Source organism: Thunnus maccoyii, chromosome 8, assembly GCF_910596095.1.
Source record: "Thunnus maccoyii chromosome 8, fThuMac1.1, whole genome shotgun sequence".
Classification (NCBI taxonomy): Eukaryota; Metazoa; Chordata; class Actinopteri; order Scombriformes; family Scombridae; genus Thunnus; species Thunnus maccoyii.
Genome location: NC_056540.1, coordinates 34,979,868 through 35,002,167, shown reverse-complemented (window position 1 = coordinate 35,002,167; position 22,300 = coordinate 34,979,868). Strand labels below are relative to the sequence as shown.

General features: G+C 41.0%; 1 protein-coding gene and 1 long non-coding RNA gene across 3 annotated transcripts in view; one reads left to right on the top strand and one right to left on the bottom strand.

Annotated features, from left to right (window-relative positions):
- Nucleotides 1–3,793: 3,793 nt before the first annotated feature.
- Nucleotides 3,794–6,388, bottom strand: LOC121901739. Its single transcript, XR_006097391.1, has 3 exons — nucleotides 5,665–6,388; nucleotides 5,320–5,463; nucleotides 3,794–3,944 (listed from the first exon to the last, which is right to left on the bottom strand). It is a non-coding gene; the product is annotated as an uncharacterized LOC121901739 (long non-coding RNA).
- Nucleotides 4,679–22,300, top strand: part of rnf130 (ring finger protein 130) — a 38,663-nt gene continuing 21,041 nt past the window's right edge. Inside the window, exons 1-4 of one of the 2 annotated variants that reach the window (XM_042418666.1) lie at nucleotides 4,679–4,934; nucleotides 5,339–5,394; nucleotides 8,797–9,106; nucleotides 18,454–18,645. In XM_042418666.1, coding sequence (XP_042274600.1) covers nucleotides 8,827–9,106; nucleotides 18,454–18,645 — 472 coding nt within the window. In that variant the 5' untranslated portion in view covers nucleotides 4,679–4,934; nucleotides 5,339–5,394; nucleotides 8,797–8,826. The remainder of the gene's footprint in view (nucleotides 4,935–5,338; nucleotides 5,395–8,796; nucleotides 9,107–18,453; nucleotides 18,646–22,300) is intronic. The other variant, XM_042418665.1, reaches the window with a different exon arrangement.

Sequence of the window (22,300 nt, the reverse complement as noted above, 5' to 3'; positions counted from 1 at the left end):
CTTCTGTATTTCTTCCTCCCTGCTTCATTAGTCATATCCTCTGGGTAGTGGATCACCAGACTATCTAGACTTCATCTATCTGGTTGTAGTTGTTTTGGGTCCATTTTTCCAACCGAGAAAAAATACTGCTGTGTTCTTCACTTTCTTTACACACAGAACTGTTTAGCTATAGTTTTACATGGATGCACTAGAAGTCCAGTTTGTCTTTAAATACAAGTGTTCTTCTCAGGAACATTCTCTTGTTAATCCCTTTTTATAATTGTTTCTTTCCTTGTCTTATCTTGTTTCTTGTTGCTTTCACCCTCATTTTTGGTTGTTTTGCCCTGGTTTAGGTCTGAGTCTCATGGCAGTTGGTAGCTGACAGTTGACAGTTGGTGCTGTTACCGGTTAGTTTGCTAGGTAGCTAGCTTCTTCCAAAATTTGGTTTGTTGATTTTAGTTTACTGGCTTATCAGATTGACATGAAACTTGCCCACTTTGTTCCCAAATTCTTTATGTCTAATTTAATCCAAAACCTGCCATTAAACTTGATCTAAAAGCAATTAAATTATTTGCTTAAGTAGAGCTCATGTTTTCTGTTGTTTCTTCGTTCCGTTGCCTAGCAACTGTCTTCCTGTCTCTCTGTCTGTCTTCCTGTCTCTCTGCCATTAGCTGATAAGCAGGTTTCCTGTCTGTGGAACACAGTAATAATGATTATTAGAACCATGAGGTGGCTCTAGTTTGTTATTAGGTTGTTCTACTGTTCATTCAAAAGGTTCTACAAGTCATTGAGTAGGTTCTTGTAATTACTGTGATTACTAGCGGTTCTAGAGGTCCATTAGGTGGTTCCAGTCAGCTTTAATTAGTCCTCAGTGAGGAGGACAGAATAGAATAGAATAGAATACAATAGAATAGAATACAATAGAATAGAATATATCTTTATTGTCCACCAGGATGGAAAATTGTCTTTGGTTCACCAAAACAAAGTTCTAGGGGTCCGTAATATCGCTACTGCTATTGCTGCTGTTATTGTTATTGTTATGATTGTTGTTATTCTGTCCCCCTCCCCCTCCCCCTCCCCCTCCCCCTCTCCCCTCTCCCCTCTTTCTTTCTCTCTCTCAACCCAACCAGTCAAAGATGGCCGCCCACCAAGAGCCGGGGTCTGCTTGAGGTTTCTACCCGTTAAAGGGGAGTTTTTCCTTACCGCTGTCGCCAAGTGCTGCTCATGGGGGAATTGTTGGGTCTCTGTAAATTAAAGAGTTCGGTCTTGACCTGCTCTATGTGAAAAGTGCCCTGAGATGACTTTTGTTGTGATTTGGCGCTATATAAATAAAAATTGATTGATTGATTGAATTGATTAATATCCCTTTAGTGATGGGGATCCCTGGACTCCACTTCGAGAACCACTGCTCTAAAGGCTTCTTATTTTTTGTTTTTGTGGTCAGTAAGAAGGTTCTTGGGTTGTTAGGTGGTTCTGAAGTGGCTGTAGCAGGGCATTAGGTGGTTGTATATGTCCTTCAGGGTTCCTGTAGGTGGTTTTAGTGGTGCTTCAAAGCTCTTTGGTGGTCACTGTGGAGGTTCTAGAGCTCCTTTAAGAGGTTCTATGGGTCCTTCATATGATCATGGCTGTCAGTGGGACCTCTGAGTCTTTCTCATGTGGAACATTCAGAGTCATCACACTGAAAACAAACACTTGAGTTTATGTTTCAGTGTTTTTCATTCAGTAAATATTATCTGATCACTTTAATAAATTCAAGGTTCTGTTTGAAACTCAGAAGTGTTGATTGGACTCTTGGTTGTGTTTGAATGTTCATAATGCTGCAGCTTACTCTGCAGTTTACCTCTGAGGGGTTTTATGTTCCCGTATACACATTTAACCCTTTACATTATGGTTCATGATTTCAAATTAATATTTAATCAATTAAATAAATAAAAAGATTGACGTGAACCTGCTGCTGTATTTACTCTCTGTGTCCAGCAGGTGTCAGTACTGACCAATCAGAGGCTGACAGGTCATCACCTCTTTCTTCATCTCTTTCCATCCTTCCTCTTCATGATTCACTCAGACACACTTAATCAATGTTTAGAGAAACAACATAAGTTCATAATTCACTTTTATTTATTATAACTCTTATTTTATTTTGTTCTCAGTTCACATTATTTTATTTATGAATCTGTTTTCTAACCCTGCTTACAAATACACGATAACTCTGCTTTGTGTTATATTTAAACCACATATTTATCAACAACTCAATAACCCAAAGCCTCTGTCATTAGTTTACTGTTTGCAGTTGCATATCATAACATACCTGGAGAATATTCAGGTTACAGAGTACTATAGGTACCCAGTATTTAAATGTCCAGTTGTTGCTCTCTTGGTCCTTGTTTTCTTCCACTGAACCTTCATTAAAGTATTTTATTGGAACAAAATTATACTTTAGACAACAGGCTGTATTATAAAGTTTCACCCATCAGCGCACAAAGACACTGCCAGATGTCATCGCCAGATACGAAGAAAGAAAGAAAACCTCCACTGGAGAAATAAATATCACACATTTGAATAAATAGATATTTATCACAAATGAAGTATTAATGAAAAACAGACTCAAAAACTGATGAAACACTGAAAAAGACTGTTAATAAAGAATAAAATAAAAATCTGTCACTGAGGAGAAATCAGACCAGTTTTTGTTTTATTGTGATTTTATATATGTTACATATTTTTGTTGTAAATTTCTTTCTTTTTTTTAATATTATTTATGATTACTTAATTCTTTGTATATTTTTACTGTTATGAACCACAACAACCTTTGCAAACATACTTGGAAATAAACCTGATTCTGATTATAAGTCTTAATTGGTAATCAATAAAGAATGATGACTGGTTCTGGTGTTGAGGTTCTGGTGCTGCGGTTCTGGTGTTGAGGTTCTGGTGTTGAGGTTCTGGTGCTGAGGTTCTGGTGCTGCGGTTCTGGTGTTGAGGTTCTGGTGTTGAGGTTCTGGTGTTGAGGTTCTGGTGCTGAGGTTCTGGTGCTGCGGTTCTGGTGCTGAGGTTCTGGTGTTGAGGTTCTGGTGCTGAGGTAATGTTGCTGAGGTTCTGGTGTTGAGGTTCTGGTGCTGAGGCTCTGGTGCTGAGGCTCTGGTGTTGAGGTTCTGGTGCTGAGGTTCTGGTGTTGAGGCTCTGGTGCTGAGGCTCTGGTGCTGAGGTTCTGGTGTTGAGGTTCTGGTGCTGAGGTTCTGGTATTGAGGGAAAACTTCCTTCATAAAGATCTTCCAGTACTTTAATTAAACTGACGGTCTGATACGGAACCTGCGGTTTAACCAGATTATTATTGTTCATTTAGAAATCAAAACCACAGACTGACTGACTGGTTCCCGGCAAGTATCGCGACAGTTCATCCAAATCTCAGCTGTCTAAACATGAACATATCGCTCGCGCACCCTGTCTGCCGTCTCCCCGTGCCGTCGCTCTACGCCTGCGCACTGTGCCTCAAACGGAGAGACGGAGCTCGAGCCTCCGCACCATCTAATAACCAGCGGGATCAAAAACGGAATAAAACGCCGAACAACAGCTGGATCCAACGCACGAAACGCACCGATCCCACCGCACAGTCACCGGGATAACGGCGGGTTAGGAGGCCGGAGGAGAGTGGAGGCAGGCGGGGGTCGGTACACCGGGAGCCTGCCTGTCTGTCCGCCTGCAGACGGTAAGACAAAGCGGAATGAAGCGGCTGCCAGCGCCGCGTTTAAACACTGAGTCATGCTGCTGGATCATCTTTAACATGAGCTTTTATTCAACTGTCTGTTTACAGGACTGAACACATGACGCTGTGATGGGCCAGATGTTGGCCTCTGGTGATGCTCCATGTTCTGACACACTGTCCTCATGTCCCTCACTGTCTCATCCAGGGCTCCTATTGGCTGGAAGGACGGCCGGAAACACGTGCTGGGACACGAAGAAGACATCTGCAGGACATACAGAGACATAAACACAACATCTGGAGGACATACAGAGACAAACACAACATCTGGAGGACATACAGAGACATAAACACAACATCTGGAGGACATACAGAGACAAACACAACATCTGGAGGACATACAGAGACAAACACAACATCTGGAGGACATACAGAGACAAACACAACATCCGGAGGACATACAGAGACATAAACACAACACCTGGAGGACATACAGAGACATAAACACAACATCTGGAGGACATACAGAGACATAAACACAACACCTGGAGGACATACAGAGACATAAACACAACATCTGGAGGACATACAAAGACAAACACAACATCTGGAGGACATACAGAGACATAAACACAACATCCGGAGGACATACAGAGACATAAACACAACATCTGGAGGACATAAAGAGACATAAACACAACACCTGGAGGACATACAGAGACATAAACACAACATCCGGAGGACATACAAAGACAAACACAACATCTGGAGGACATACAGAGACATAAACACAACATCCGGAGGACATACAGAGACATAAACACAACATCTGGAGGACATACAGAGACATAAACACAACATCCGGAGGACATACAGAGACATAAACACAACATCCGGAGGACATACAGAGACATAAACACAACATCTGGAGGACATACAGAGACAAACACAACATCTGGAGGACATACAGAGACAAACACAACATCCGGAGGACATACAGAGACAAACACAACATCTGGAGGACATCAAAAAGGAAAAGAAGAAATTTGATGGATTTAAATAAAAATCAAAGAAAGATATAACGAAGACACGGAGGCATTAAGGAAATCTTTTGGGGGACATAAAGACATGCTGTCTCGGACATAAACTGACAATCAAACTATTGAGGACAGACACTGAACTATTGGAAGACAACATGAAGACATTTCTTGGCCAAAAGGAGATATAAAGAAGGGAAAGAACGGGACATTTGAAGGTGGGTAATGTACTTAAGTGAAGTAAGACAAATAGAAGACAAAGGGACATAAAGTAAACCTCTAGAGGACATAAACTGACTTTATGAAGACGTTTTCAGGACAAATAGACATAAAGAAGCATTCTGAGACAAAATATTAAACATTTACATTAACATTTAGTGGACATGAAGACATATATTAGACTTTTGAAAGACATAACAAAGACAAAGATAAAGATCCTTTCGGGGAAACGTAGAGACACAAAGACGCATTGAGGACATAAACTGACATTAAGAACTGTTTTTCAAGACAAACAATGAAATATTGGACAAGACAAAGAGACACTGAGGCATTCTGAGCATTTTGTGAACATCTGAGTTTTGGATATAATATAACCTGACGTACCAGATGGTTTGTTACACAGAAACATCTGAGAATCGTCCTTGGAGACTGGGCGGCACTTTCAAAGATACTTGGCAGGTGATTGGATGATCCATCTATCACTGAGAGGCAGCTGGGTTCATGAGATCACACGAGAGTCGTGTGGACCTAAAGAAATAAAATAAGAACATTGAAAGACATTTGGAGAGACATTAAGACACTTTTGGACAGAAGGGGACATTTTCAGGACAAAGTGCTTTTGATGTAATGATGGACATTAATAAGAAATGAGACATTTCTTGACCACACAGACATAAAGAAGATCAAGTCAGTTTTATTGATATAGCACTAAATGACAGCAGAAGATACCTCAGGGACCTTTTAGATCAGGAGATGTTCCATCAACGCAGCTAATCAAAGTCCAGCTTGAATTAACTCAACTCTCACTTAAAGCTGTTCCACTAACACAGTTCAGCCGTGTCTCGTCAACGTTCATTCCACCTTTAGGCCTCCACTGTCCACATAAGTAGGCTTGTAAAACTTAAACATTTAATCTGTCAGCGAGTTTTTGCCAACTCGTCTCCTTCACCTGGTTCATTGCGGCACTTTTGGCCTTTTTGGTGAAAACTCCTTTATATTCTTCATATAGTTTCATCAGCAGGTTTGTTCTGCTGTGAGAAGAACGCCGCTCTAGTTTTCTCTTGTTTTTGCGACACAGTATCGTCCTTTCAACAGTCGACTGTCCGGGGCTGCAGGATTATTCTCGCCAGGTTAGAGAGGCGAGCTCAGAAGGACCGACAGGATACATCTGTGTTAATAAATGAACATTCAGATCACTGACTGTGGTTATATTATGAGCAGACTAGATAATATCAGATATATATTTAAAACCATGATGTCGGCACCTGAATAGAACGACTATATCGTCGGCTTTGACACGTTTTCTCTTTCGCAGGATGTCCGTTCGTTTTACAAGCGTCATCAAAAGTTAAAATTAGGAAGTTGCAGTTGGAGATGAAGGAACTGGAGAGGGATATAAGTATAAGTTTAAACACAGAAGAGGTTCATGGTTTGGACTTCATTTAGTTTTCTTTTTGTCTTCACAGCTTGAACAAAATGAGTGAATAAATAAATAAATAAATAAATGACTTCAAAACAGCATCGGCACATTTTTATTTCTTAAATTATAAATGCTAAGCTTTTAAATATAAGAGTTCATTCCAAAACAAAGGTGACCATGAATAAAATGGAGATGAACTGTTATAGGTATCAAAGTTCTTCCATCTTATGTTTGGGAACACGAACTTGACAAAAGTGATGCGAGTATGAAAATACATCTGATGGAACCGTCTGTTGGGAATCTGTTTCTGTCCGTCAGACATTCTTTGACACGCAGCTAAATGACGCTTGACAGTTAGCCTGCCGCGGAGCAGCTAGTTCTGTGGTGTAAGTTACCATGGTTACTGAGCAGCCAATCACATAAGCCACAGTGATGGAACAAAACTCTCACTTAAATTAGTGAGACTTATCAGAATAAGCCAGGCTTTCCCTTTATCCTGCTTGATGGAACACGTCCAGGTCTAGACCCTAATCTTTAATTTAGAAAGACCCAACATTCCCCCATTGAGCAGCAACAACAATAATAACAATGACAACACTAATAATAGCAAAAATATGACTAATAATAATAGTAGCAACAGTGGTGGGTGTGAAGCTGGACAACAGTCAGCTGAAGGTTTCCTGCGAGACGAGAAAGCAAAGTTAGTGACATGCATTGATGTTACATGAATGCATACAGATGGAGAGGAGGAGGAGGAGAGAGGAGCCCAGTGCATCATGGGAAGTCCCCCAGCAGTCTAGGCCTATAGCAGCATAACTAAGGGCTGATCCAAGGCGAGCCTGGTCGGCCCTAACTATAAGCTTTATCAAAAAGGAAAGTTTTAAGCCTACTCTTAAACATAGAGAGGGTGTCTGCACCCCGGACCCAATCTGGAAGATGGTTCCACAGGAGAGGAGCCTGATAGCTGAAGGCTCTGCCTCCCATTCTACTTTTAAAGACTGTAGGAACCACCAGTAAGCTGTATACTGGGAGCACAGTGTTCTAGTGGGATAATACGGTACTATGAGCTCTTCAAGATATGATGGTGCCTGACCATTAAGGGCTTTGTAAGTCAGGAGAAGGATTTTAAATTCTATTCTAGATTTTACAGGAAGCCAATGCAGCGAAGTTAAAATGGGAGAAATGTGGTCTCTTTTTCTAGTTTTAGTCAGAACACGTGCAGCTGCATTCTGGACCAGCTGGAGAGTCTTTAGAGACTTGTTAGGGCAGCCTGATAATAAGGAATTGCAATAATCCAGCCTAGAAGTAACAAATGCGTGAACTAGTTTTTCTGCATCTTTTAGGGACAGGATGTGCCTGATTTTTGTGATATTACGTAAGTGAAAAAAGGCAGTCCTTGAGATTTGATTTATGTGGGAGTTAAAGGACATATCCTGATCAAAGATAACTCCCAGATTCCTTACGGTGGTGCTGGAGGCCAGGGTAATGCCATCCAGAGTAGCTTTATCATTAGATAATGTGTTTCTAAGGTGTTTAGAGCCAAACACAATAACTTCAGTTTTATCTGAGTTTAGTAGCAGAAAATTGCAGGTCATCCAGGTCTTTATGTCGTTAAGGCATGTTTGGAGTTTGTTTAACTGATTGGGTTCATCTGGCTTCATTGATAAATATAATTGGGTGTCATCTGCATAACAATGAACATTTATGGAGTGTTTCCTAATAATATTACCTAAAGGAAGCAACTCTGGAGACAAAGACATAAAACAGATTTTAAGACAAAGAGACATTTTAAGAATACAGAGAGACATGATGATGTCTTTTCCTGGACATGAAACGATATTGAGAACCAAGTTTGAGGGAAAACACTGAAATACTGGACAAGACAAAAAGACATTGGAGCATTTTGTGAGCATGAAGAGACAGTCGGAGGAAGACGTCATTTCATGGACATAAACGGACATTAAAGCAGACACTGAAATACTCAAAGACAACGAGACATACAGACATTTTCAAAACAAGACATTTGGAGGACAAACACATATCACATTTAGGGACATAAAAAGACATTTTGAAGACAAATGGTATTTGAGGTGTATTGAGAAATTTTAGGACATTAAAGACATTAATCAGACCTTTGAAGGACAGAAGACAAAGAGATAGAAACCATTTACAATAAACTAAATTAGGAACAGATTTTAAGGAACATAAAATGACAAGGAGACAGCTGGAGGACTTAAAAAAATGTTTGAAGGATAAAAAGAGACAAAAGACGTTCTTTCTAGAGCATTTAAGAACCTTAAGAACAGATTTTTAAAGGGACAGAGACATTAAGACGTGTTCAGGACACACAGAGACAGTTGGACACTGCGGTCTTCTGGACCACAGGATGATTTTGGACAGACTTGTTCTGGTGTAAAGAAGTTTCTTTTGTTTCCTGACAGTTTGGATGTAACAAGGACTGAGAGGACGCCATGATGTCCCTGAGGTGGACTTGTTTCTGCGTCCCTTCAGCCCAGGTCCTGGTCATGGTCCAGGTCCTGGTCCTGGTCCTGCCCTGCTCTGTGTGGGCGGCTCGCTCAGACAGAAGCATGATGTCGGAGGAATATTTTGGAGCCACGGTGAACGCCACGGTGCTGGACAGCCGTGGAAACACCGTTCACCTGATGAGCAGCGAGGACGGGACGTACGGACAGAACTCCCCTAAAATGGACTCCAGGGGCGTCGTCATCGCACCTGCACCGCATCACGGAGGTAACAGGTCACACGACATCACACCTGAGGTCCAATGGTGGAAAGTAACTAAGTACTTTTACTCAAGTACTGTATTTAAGTACAGTTTGAGGTACTTGTACTTTACTTGAGTATTTCCATGTGATGCTACTTTCTACATCTCAGAGGGAAATATTGTACTTTCTACTCCACTACATTTATTTGACAGCTTTAGTTACTTTTCAGATGAAGATTTGACACAATGGATAATATAACAAGCTTTTAAAATACAACACATTGTTAAAGATGAAACCAGTGGTTTCCAACCTTTTTGGCTTTTGACGTCTTACAAAAAGCAGTGTGTAGTCGGGGTCACATTTCACATGTCTATGAGTTGTTAACAGCTCCACCAAATAGTGATTTTTCCCTCTAAACTTCTGGACTAAACTAGCTAACTGTATATAAAGTAGTGTAAACTAGCTCCACCTCCAGCAGCTACAACAGTAACATGCTGCTCTAACACTGATGCTTCACTATTAATAATCTAATGATGTCATATATAATAATATATCAGTCAGAGGGACCAAACCACTACTTTTACTGCAATACTTTAACTACATCAAGCTCATAATACTTATGTACTTTTACTGCAATACTTTAACTACATCAAGCTCATAATACTTATGTACTTTTACTGCAATACTTTAACTACATCAAGCTCATAATACTTATGTACTTTTACTGCAATACTTTAACTACATCAAGCTCATAATACTTATGTACTTTTACTGCAGTACTTTAACTACATCATAATTAGGACTGCTCCTGACCAAAGACTTTCCTAGTTGACTTGTTGTCACATGTTTATGATATTAATTTAATTATTTAAATATATATTTTGGGGCGTCAGCAGATGCTTTGAGTTCCAGGGCAGAGAGAGAATGTTATCAGTAACATTATTAACGCTGTGTTACATTACAGAGAAATACAAAACCATAATAATGAGCCTTTAAAAGTGCACACATGAAGTGAGCCGACTGTTAATGACAATGCTAACAGCAAAAGTGGTAAATTCAATTCAGTTTTATTTATAAAGCACCAAATCACAACAGAAGTCATGTCAGGGCTGTTTCCACATAGAGCAGGTCTAGACTGAACTCTTTAATCTACAGACCCAACATTCCTCCTTTAACAGGAAGAAACAGGCTCAGACGCAGCTCCAGACTAACTCTTCCTGTGACTGACCGACCAACGAAAACCCGGTTAAAACTTGGAGACTCGTCATCGACTATAAGGCGGCGGCCCTGCTGAAGATACTGACGTACTTTTACTTAAGTAGGATTAGTAATTAGTAATGGAGTATTTTTACATTGTGTATTGGTACTTTTACTGCAGTAAAGGATCTGAATCCTTCTTCCAGCTCTACTGAGCTCACACATGATCTAATGTTAAAGCTCAGCAAAATCCAAGCATAAGTTCAGTTCACTGCACAAAGGCAAACAGTAATTCAGGCTTAGTCCAGGAGTGCGAGGTTTCCTATGTGCTCTGTGTGGGGTTCTTCCCCATGCCACCACTTGTTGACACTACATATTTTCTCTCTTTGAAATGCCTTATTTGTTGTTACAAATAAGGCATTTCGTGACACCGTGACACTGTTTACATAAAAGTTTACCAACTTTTATGTAAACAGTGTCACAGCTCTTGTCAATCAGATGTAATTGTCACACATGACATCACACATGACATCACACATGACGTCACACATGACGTCACACATGACATCACACATGACGTCACACATGACGTCACACATGACGTCACACATGACGTCACAGCTGAGGTCACAGCTGAGGTCGCAGCTGAGGTCACAGCTGAGGTCACAGCTGAGGTCGCAGCTGAGGTCGCACGGCGTTTGTGACCTGATTGTGTGAATATTGTTCCTTTCTGAGGTTGAACTGATCAACAATAGTGAATTATTCACAGTCACAGTGGAACCGTCTCTGCTCTGAAAACCAGTGAGATTATTTGAAACGACGACTGTATTAACGTAGTGATGTCGATCTCGACGTTATCGACGGCGTGCTGCAGCAGCAGCTGATGTTAGCGACGCTGATCTCTTCAATGTCTTAAAGTCTGCGTGACTCTCCGACTCACATCATGTCAACTTCACTACAAAATCTTTACAAATCTTCATTTATTCATGTTTGACATAAACAACTAATTAGTCATTATTAGTTAATCAGCTTTCAGCAGATTGTTGAGCAGTTTTAACAGTTTCCAGCTGAACAACAGAAACACACAGAGCGACTGGACGGTTTACCTGCTCAGGTGATCTCATTTCAGCGGTTTATCTTCACCCGATGACATCATAGAGAGGGGAGGAGCTTCAGCGTATCTGTCTGAATACTTGACGTGGTTCGACTGATGAATGAATCAAACAACCGTCTCAACACGGAGTTCAGAGTCAGCAGATTGTTGATGAGACGACCTCAAAGTCAAACTGCTGCGAGGAAACCTCAAACCTGCGTCTCACATTCACACGTTTCCTCTGCTGCATCAACACGGAAACACCTGACTGAGCTCAGGTCAGCCACTCGTAAGGCGCCTTCACACAGCGACAGGCCGCCGCCCGACGTCCGGCCGCCGCCCGACGTCCGGCGTCCGGCCGCAGGCTCCTTCACTCTGTTGACAGTCGTGACAGAAGTCCCTGTGGCTCCTGAGTCCCTGTGAGACTCGTCCACTGACTTTCTTTGGTGACCAAACAGTGAGTCAGAAATTTAAGACCAAATTCTCATAAACTGCTGCTACGAACCAAACCAACCAATCAGAGCACGAGATGAAACACGTCTCTGCACTCTGACAAACTGATGGTTCAGTCTCACAGATTATATTACTGTGACCTGCAGGAACCACTGAAGGCTGTTGCACACGTCTCATCATGACCTCTGACCTCTGTGGGCTCAGCCAATCACTGTTGAGCACAGCTTTCAGTGAGAGATGGACCAGAAACAAACAAGTTGTGTTTCTAAATCTGAAGAACTGAACAAAAACAAAGTGACTTCATATGGAGACAAAAACATGAAGTCTGTTGGTGAAACATGAGTGCAGAGCGTCTACTGCTAGCAGCCTCCGGAGCCGGAGGAAGCTTCCTGAAGCTGACCAATCAGAGCAGAGTGGACTCATCAGGAGGCGGGCCTTAAAGAGACAGAACTGAGGGGCTGCATAAAGGACCAGTAGAAGATAAATAAGGAGTTTTTAACTGGAAATCATGCAAAGATATTCCAGTAGAGCCCCAGAATATAAATATAAATATAGAGCTGGACATGTAAAGAATAGGTGTGCTTTACAGTTTAGTACAGCACCACCAGGAGTTCAGGAGAGGTAAAGAGGAAAGAGGTGTGTGTGTGTGTGTGTGTGTGTGTGTGTGTGTGTGTGTGTGTGTGTGTGTGTGTGTGTGTGTGTGTGTGGTGTGTGTTGTTGTGTACAGAGACACTGCAGAGCTTCAGGATGTTGAAGGTCGGAGTGTCTCGGCTCTGTAGTGTCAGATTACAGTCAGACTGTCCAAGGACACTGCAGCTCTCTGCAGCACTCAGATACCCTGAGCTCCAACATCTGATAACGTTATAATAACATTATTACAACACTATTACAACATTATTATGATAACATTATTATAACATTATTACAACACTATTACAACATTATTATTATAACATTATTACAACATTATTATTATAACATTATTACAACATTATTATGATAACATTATTATAACATTATTACAACATTATTATAAAATTATTATAACATTATTATAACATTATTATAACATTATTATAACATTATTACAACATTATTATAAAATTATTACAACATTATTACAACATTATTATTATAACATTATTACAACATTATTACAACATTATTATAAAATTATTATAACATTATTATAACATTATTATAACATTATTATAACATTATTATAAAATTATTATAACATTATTACAACATTATTATAAAATTATTATAACATTATTATTATAACATTATTATAACATTATTATAACATTATTACAACATTATTACAACATTATTATAAAATTATTATAACATTATTATTATTAACATTATTTGGGGTGTCTGTGGCTCAGGAGGTAGAGCGGGTTGTTCACTTATCAGAAGATCAGCGGTTCGATTCCCGGCTCCTCCAGTCCTCATGTTGAAGTGTCCTTGGGCAACATACTGAACCCAGAGTTGCTCCTGATGGCTGCACCATCAGATTATATATATATATATATATATAGATCATGATTAGATTCCCTCTGGGCTGGTTGGGACCTTGCATGGCGAATGGTGAATGGTGAATATGACTCATAGTGTAAAAGCACAAGACTAGCCAGCAGTTTTAAATGTGATTCAGTGTCGTCCGCTCTGACCTCAGGAATACATTTAACTATAGCTGCTGGTGTCGCTAACTTCACGTTTCTGACTATGGAGCTGCCAATAATCAGAGCTGGTTTCTCAGCGGGTGTGTCGCTGAGTGGGGAGAACCAGTTAGAAACATGAACTGGTTGGTGTTGAACCGTGGGCTTCTGTTTAGGGCTATGCTTCCTTCGGACAGTCACCCAGCCGCCCTGGCCTCCCGGCTGCTCGGGAACTACCGGGGGATTAGGAGCTACGCTAGGTCGGCCCACACCGGATACTGGGGGCTGGCTAACTACATTAGCTACTGATTGGTTTTCCATTGTGTGGAGCCGCACTTCCAATTCACTGAACCTCACCTCCAACACTGCAAATAAACTACATTTATTACATGTACCACTATCACTAAAGGAGGCAGAGAAATAACTAAATGTATGATACACAGAGCAAGACAGAGCAGGAGAGCAAGAGGGAGAGAGAGAAGCCTTCGCTAACTGCTAAGCTAAGTTAGCTGCTAAGCTAACTGCTGAGCCAAAATAACTAACAACTGTGGGATTAGTAAGAAAAGTGGCTAAAAGAAGGAGAGAGCTAAGAGTGCTTGAGTTGAACTAGTGTAAGTTTAAATGTACAGCAGGTAATTATCCACAGTAATGAAGAATAAAGCAAAATTAACTGAGCTGGGAGCAGCAACAACGCTATCAATAAACACAGTCAGCAACTGGAAATGACACAATATGCTTATTGCAGCATGTCAGCATGCATGAGCATGGACACACTTGATCAGGTTTATTATATGGTCTTGATATCAGTAATTGCCAAATATGCACCACTTGTATTTCTGATAACATGCCAGTTGTTTTTAATGCTCACATCCCAGGTCTTACTTGTAATAATCACCATCCAACCCACTACTCAAGGGTTATCAATAATCAGACTGCAGCCTGTCTTGCCGGTGCTTTCATCACTACCACTCTGGAAAAGCTGTTAATAGACTGCGCCCTAGACAAACTGGTGAATGTTTTTAATTCCTTCTGTCCAACCATCCTTGACTCGGTGGCCCCCAGTAAGTATATACGACCTAAAACCAAGTCTCAGCCTTGGTTTGATGACACCAACAGAGCGCTTAGACAAGACTGCAGAAGTGCAGAAAGAAAGTGGAAGAAAGACAAGCTTCAAGTATCATATGAGATTTCAAGACATTCCCAACAGTTTTCCAAGAGGCCGTTAAGTTCGTTAGAGCAGAATAGTTTGCTGACCTGATAGCAAAACACAACCACCAACCAAGAGTTCTTTTCAACATATCAAGCATCCTAATCAACCCCACTGACAGCGACATTACTAACATATCCTCAGTGAGCTGTCATGGTTTTCTTAATTTCTTTGTCAATAAGATCTCTACTATCCGAGCTCATGTATGTCCCAGTGGTACCCTAGTAGTAGCTTTGCCAGTGCACACTGCTTCTTTTACTAACTTTTATTACTAACTTATTCCACTCCAGCACTTGAGAAAAGTTGTTTCTGATTTAAAACCGTCTCCATATCCATTTAACTCTATTCCTCCCTGGGTCCTGAAAGAGGTTTTTGACAGTGTAGGTCACTCTGTTCTGTAAATACAGCTCCCTTATTTCTGGTCAAGTACCAACATTTTTAAACATGCAGTCATGCAACAATTTATCAAAAAGCCCGATCTTGATCACACCGACACAAATAACTACAGAAAAATTTCGAAACTACCACTCCCTTCCAAAATTTTTGAAACTGTTGTCTTCCGGCAACTTGAGTCGTTTTTAACTGAGAATAATATGTTTGATATCTTTCAGTCTGGTTTCTGTCCACAGCAGAGCACAGAGTCTGCACTAATCAAAGTCCTGAATGACCTGCTGCTGTCTGCTGACACTAAGATCTGCGCAGTATTATTGTTGTTAGATCTCAGTGCTGCCTTCGATATTCTGGACCACCACATTCTTCTAGAGCGCCTAGAGCACTGGGTGGGCATCTCAGGCACCGCACTCAAACTCAAATGGTTTGCTCCCTTCCTAGAAAGGAGAATCTTTTCAGTTTCTTTTAGTGGATCATCATCTGTCCCTGCCCGCCTCTTGTATGGTGTTCCACGAGGTTTGGTGTTAAGCTGTATTTTATTTTCATTATGCATCTTACCGCTAAGTCAGTACAGTACTTTATTCAATGTTATTATAACAGTACTTTATTCAATGTTATTATAACAATACTTTATTCAACTTTATTATAACAGTACTTTATTCAACTTTATTATAACAGTACTTTATTCAACTTTATTATAACAATACTTTATTCAACTTTATTATAACAATACTTTATTCAACTTTATTATAACAGTACTTTATTCAACTTTATTATAACAGTACTTTATTCAACTTTATTATAACAGTACTTTATTCAACTTTATTATAACAGTACTTTATTCAACTTTATTATAACTACTTTATTCAACTTTATTATAACAATACTTTATTTAACTTTATTATAACAGTACTTTATTCAACTTTATTATAACAGTACTTTATTCAACTTTATTATAACAGTACTTTATTCAACTTTATTATAACAATACTTTATTCAACTTTATTATAACAATACTTTATTCAACTTTATTATAACAGTACTTTATTCAACTTTATTATAACAATACTTTATTCAACTTTATTATAACAGTACTTTATTCAACTTTATTATAACAGTACTTTATTCAACTTTATTATAACTACTTTATTCAACTTTATTATAACAATACTTTATTTAACTTTATTATAACAATACTTTATTCGATGTTATTATAACAGTACTTAATTCAACTTTATTATAACAATACTTTATTCAACTTTATTATAACAGTACTTTATTCAACTTTATTATAACAGTACTTTATTCGATGTTATTATAACAGTACTTAATTCAACTTTATTATAACAATACTTTATTCAACTTTATTATAACAATACTTTATTCAACTTTATTATAACAATACTTTATTCAACTTTATTATAACAATACTTTATTCAACTTTATTATAACAGTACTTTATTCAATGTTATTATAACAATACTTTATTCAACTTTATTATAACAATACTTTATTCAACTTTATTATAACAGTACTTAATTCAACTTTATTATAACAATACTTTATTCAACTTTATTATAACAGTACTTTATTCAATGTTATAACAGTACTTTATTCAATTTTATTATAACAGTACTTTATTCAACTTTATTATAACAGTACTTTATTCAACTTTATTATAACAGTACTTTATTCAACTTTATTATAACAGTACTTTATTCAACTTTATTATAACAGTACTTTATTCAACTTTATTATAACAGTACTTTATTCAACTTTATTATAACTACTTTATTCAACTTTATTATAACAATACTTTATTTAACTTTATTATAACAGTACTTTATTCAACTTTATTATAACAGTACTTTATTCAACTTTATTATAACAGTACTTTATTCAACTTTATTATAACAATACTTTATTCAACTTTATTATAACAGTACTTTATTCAACTTTATTATAACAGTACTTTATTCAACTTTATTATAACAATACTTTATTCAACTTTATTATAACAATACTTTATTCAACTTTATTATAACAATACTTTATTCGATGTTATTATAACAGTACTTAATTCAACTTTATTATAACAATACTTTATTCAACTTTATTATAACAGTACTTTATTCAACTTTATTATAACAGTACTTTATTCGATGTTATTATAACAGTACTTAATTCAACTTTATTATAACAATACTTTATTCAACTTTATTATAACAATACTTTATTCAACTTTATTATAACAATACTTTATTCAACTTTATTATAACAATACTTTATTCAACTTTATTATAACAGTACTTTATTCAATGTTATTATAACAGTACTTTATTCAATGTTATTATAACAGTACTTTATTCAATTTTATTATAACAGTGTTGTAGCAGTCACCCGTTCTGAATGCGGATAGTTGCATGTCTGGGTTGATTGGAGGGTTTATGCAGATCACCTGTGTGCAGAGTGGGGGGACTGGATCCCAGGTGGTGATTGAGAGCAGCTGGGTTCGTTCCCCTCTCGGCCAATCGGGCTTTGACGATGCCCTTTTTCTGGGGTTTAAGAGAGGAGAGAAACTGCACACCGGGGTCACTGTTCTTTCCTCCACTGGTTGCAGACCTCATTTGAAAAGCTTGTCGGACAGAAACTCTGGCCTGTTCAGGCCCTTTTGTGTCTTCTTTCTAGTCTTTTTCTTTCTGATGTGAGGGACCTTTGGACGGAATACCATAACATAATCCAGGTGTCCTGCATTGGTTTCTTAGTGCCATTGTGCAAGAAGTTGTGCTTGCCCCATGATAGCCTAAACACCTGCAGGCTTTATTTTTTTATACACATTAAAGAGGTGTTTGTTTATCCTTATCAAAGAGGCATTTTTTCGTTAGTATTATCAAAGAGGCATTATTTCATTATGATTATTGAAGAGGCATTATTTCATTATGATTATTGAAGAGGCATTATTTCATTAAGGGGACGTTTCCCATTGTGCAACACCTTGTGAGGTTTTTCCAAGTGAATATTATTTGTTTTTTTTAATTTTCTTTATGTGGCTGGGAGCTGGTTTTCTGACTTCTTACAGAACATCTGTGTTCAAGGGGCATCAGTACCACCGCAGTATTTTATTTAGTAGTGTAATATTTTAGTAGTTTACAGTAGTTTAGAAGAGATTTCAAAATATTGCGATATCGTGTATTGTGATATAACCTAAAAATCTTGTGATATTATTTGAGTTCACCCTGTCAGGCACAGTTTAATGGGAGCAGTTGGCGCTCTGCCTGAACAGATGAGCTAAGGGGTAACAGCGTGCTTCATGTGACCATCATCATCATCATCTCCTCAGTAACCATTGTAATGCTGTGTTTCCTCAGTGGTGGACCGGCAGGGCTGCGACCCCAACACTCGTTTCCTGGTTCCTCCCCGCAGCGTCCACTGGGTGGCGCTGCTGCAGAGAGGGAACTGCACCTTTAAGGAGAAGATTCTGAAGGCCGCCGCGTTCAACGCCACCGCCGTCCTCATCTACAACAACTCCACCAACAAGACGGTGAAGATGGGACATGAAGGTCAGAGGCGTCAGTTTTAATGTTAATAATAATAATAATTTTCATTACTATGAATTATGTGATGTTATTATTTATGTATTTATTATTTATTTGTTCAGTCATTAGTTATTATTATTATTTGTTATAATTATTTGATGTTATTTATTTCATTTTTACGTGTTTCAGCTGCAAACAAAATACAACAATAACATTTTAATCATGAACCTGCTTTAATCTAACGATCACAGATGATCAATATCAGGTCGGTTTCATATTTTAATTTATCTGTATCTGTAAAATAAACTGATCAGCTTCAGAACAGTCATTTACTCAGATCGATCAATAGTTTGACACAAAGAAGCTCCTGAAAATATTAATTAATCTAATGTAATAAATTAAAATCTAATATTGAATGTGTCAGATTGATATTGATCTGCTGTGAACATGAATATCAAGAGGAAGGAAAGACTTCCTGACGGTCAATGCTCTAAATATAGAAAGTCTCATTAATTCATGAGGTCACTGTGACCTCACAGAGGGGGAATGTGTGTGTGTGTGTGTGTGTGTGTGTGTATTTGTGTGTGTGTGTGTGTGTGTGTGTGTGTGTGTGTGTGTGTGTGTGTGTGTGTGTGTATTTGTGTGTGTGTGTGTGTGTGTGTGTGTGTGTGTGTGTGTGTGTGTGTATTTGTGTGTGTGTGTGTGTGTGTGTGTGTGTGTGTGTGTGTGTGTGTGTGTGTGTAACATATTTCTATCCCTCCACAGTCAGTGATGAGCCTACAGAGAATTATCAGAGACTCTGCGGCTCCTCTCGGCTTTACGGAGCTTCATAGTGAGTTTCAGCTCATTGTTTATCTGTCCGGCTGCAACTTTACTGTTCTGGTTCACTCTCAGCGTCTCATACAGTCGTTTTCAGAGAAAAATCTGTAAAAAGCCGCTGTACACTACCTGCTCAGCACCAAACGGCAAGCAGACACAGTTAGCTATAGAATAGCTGGTGAACATAGTGGAGCATTTAGCAGCCAGAGCCAGATGTTTCCCTCAGGAGTTGGTAGAGAGCAGAAACAGAGCTAAAAGAGAGTGAATATTGGACTCACATTCACCAGGTGGACAGAAACACGATTCCAAATGAATGATAATGTTGCTCCATAACTGCTGGATGTGGAAATAAGCAACTGTTTGCTAAGTTCAACATATCAACTTAAAACTGATGATGTGTCAGAATTGTGTTCACTAGTTGTTTCTGCAGGTTTAATAGCGTTTAACTTTCTGTCTTCATTAAACGAAAAAGAAGAGAAGAAGAACCTGCGGCCTGTGGCTTCCCGACCACAGCCTGTTGCTCCTTGGCCACAGCCTTTGCTGCCTGGCCACAGCCTGTTCCCTGGCCACAGCCTGTTGTTCCTTGGCCACAGCGTGTTCCCTGGCCACAGCGTGTTGCTCCCTGGCCACAGCCTGTTCCCTGGCCACAGCCTGTTGTTCCTTGGCCACAGCGTGTTCCCTGGCCACAGCGTGTTGCTCCCTGGCCACAGCCTGTTCCCTGGCCACAGCCTGTTGTTCCTTGGCCACAGCGTGTTCCCTGGCCACAGCGTGTTGCTCCCTGGCCACAGCCTGTTGCTCCTTGGCCACAGCGTGTTCCCTGGCCACAGCGTGTTGCTCCTTGGCCACAGCATGTTGCTCACCGGCCACAGCGTGTTCCCTGGCCACAGCCTGTTGCTCCCTGGCCACAGCCTGTTGTTCCCTGGCCACAGCCTGTTGTGCCTTGGCCACAGCCTGTTGCTCCTTGGCCACAGCCTGTTGTTCCTTGGCCACAGCATGTTGCTCACCCACCACAGCCTGTTGCTTCTTGGCCACAGCCTGTTGTTCCCTGTCCACAGCCTGTTGTTCCTTGGCCACAGCTTGTTGCTCCCTGGCCAGAGCCTGTTGCTCCCTGGCCACAGCCCGTTGTTCCCTGTCCACAGCCTGTTGTTCCCTGTCCACAGCCTGTTGTTCCTTGGCCACAGCCTGTTGTTCCCTGGCCACAGCATGTTGCTCCTTGGCCACAGCCTGTTGTTCCCTGGCCACAGCCTGTTGTGCCTTGGCCACAGCCTGTTGCTCCTTGGCCACAGCCTGTTGTTCCTTGGCCACAGCATGTTGCTCACCCACCACAGCCTGTTGCTCCTTGGTCACAGCATGTTGCTCCCTGGCCACAGCTTGTTGCTCCCTGGCCAGAGCCTGTTGCTCCCTGGCCACAGCCCGTTGTTCCCTGTCCACAGCCTGTTGTTCCCTGTCCACAGCCTGTTGTTCCTTGGCCACAGCCTGTTGTTCCCTGGCCACAGCATGTTGCTCCTTGGCCACAGCATGTTGCTCCCTGGCCACAGCTTGTTGCTCCCTGGCCAGAGCCTGTTGCTCCTTGGCCACAGCCTGTTGTTCCCTGGCCACAGCCTGTTGTTCCCTGTCCACAGCCTGTTGTTCCTTGGCCACAGCCTGTTGTTCCCTGGCCACAGCCTGTTGTTCCTTGGCCACAGCATGTTGCTCCCTGGCCACAGCTTGTTGCTCCTTGGCCACAGCCTGTTGTTCCCTGTCCACAGCCTGTTGTTCCTTGGCCACAGCCTGTTGTTCCCTGTCCACAGCCTGTTGCTCCTTGGCCACAGCCTGTTGTTCCCTGTCCACAGCCTGTTGTTCCTTGGCCACAGCATGTTGCTCCCTGGCCACAGCTTGTTGCTCCCTGGCCAGAGCCTGTTGCTCCCTGGCCACAGCCTGTTGTTCCCTGTCCACAGCCTGTTGTTCCTTGGCCACAGCCTGTTGTTCCCTGGCCACAGCATGTTGCTCCTTGGCCACAGCATGTTGCTCCCTGGCCACAGCTTGTTGCTCCCTGGCCAGAGCCTGTTGCTCCTTGGCCACAGCCTGTTGTTCCCTGGCCACAGCCTGTTGCTCCTTGGCCACAGCCTGTTGTTCCCTGGCCACAGCCTGTTGTTCCCTGTCCACAGCCTGTTGTTCCTTGGCCACAGCCTGTTGTTCCCTGGCCACAGCCTGTTGTTCCTTGGCCACAGCATGTTGCTCCCTGTCCACAGCCTGTTGTTCCCTGTCCACAGCCTGTTGTTCCTTGGCCACAGCCTGTTGTTCCCTGGCCACAGCCTGTGTTCCTTGGCCACAGCATGTTGCTCCCTGGCCACAGCTTGTTGCTCCCTGGCCAGAGCCTGTTGCTCCCTGGCCACAGCCTGTTGCTCCTTGGCCACAGCCTGTTGTTCCCTGGCCACAGCCTGTTGTTCCCTGTCCACAGCCTGTTGTTCCTTGGCCACAGCCTGTTGTTCCCTGGCCACAGCCTGTTGTTCCTTGGCCACAGCATGTTGCTCCCTGGCCACAGCTTGTTGCTCCCTGGCCAGAGCCTGTTGCTCCCTGGCCACAGCCTGTTGCTCCTTGGCCACAGCCTGTTGTTCCCTGTCCACAGCCTGTTGTTCCCTGGCCACAGCCTGTTGTTTCCTGGCCACAGCCTGTTGTTCCTTGGCCGCAGCATGTTGCTCACCAGCCACAGCCTGTTCCCTCGCCACAGCGTGTTGTTCCCTGGCAACAGAGCATGTTGCTCCCCAGCAACAGCGGGTTGCTGTCCAGCCACAGCCTGTTGCTCCCTGGCAACAGCCTGTTGTTCCTTGGCCACAGCCTTTGCTGCCTGGCCACAGCTCTCTGAGCCAATCAGTGTATA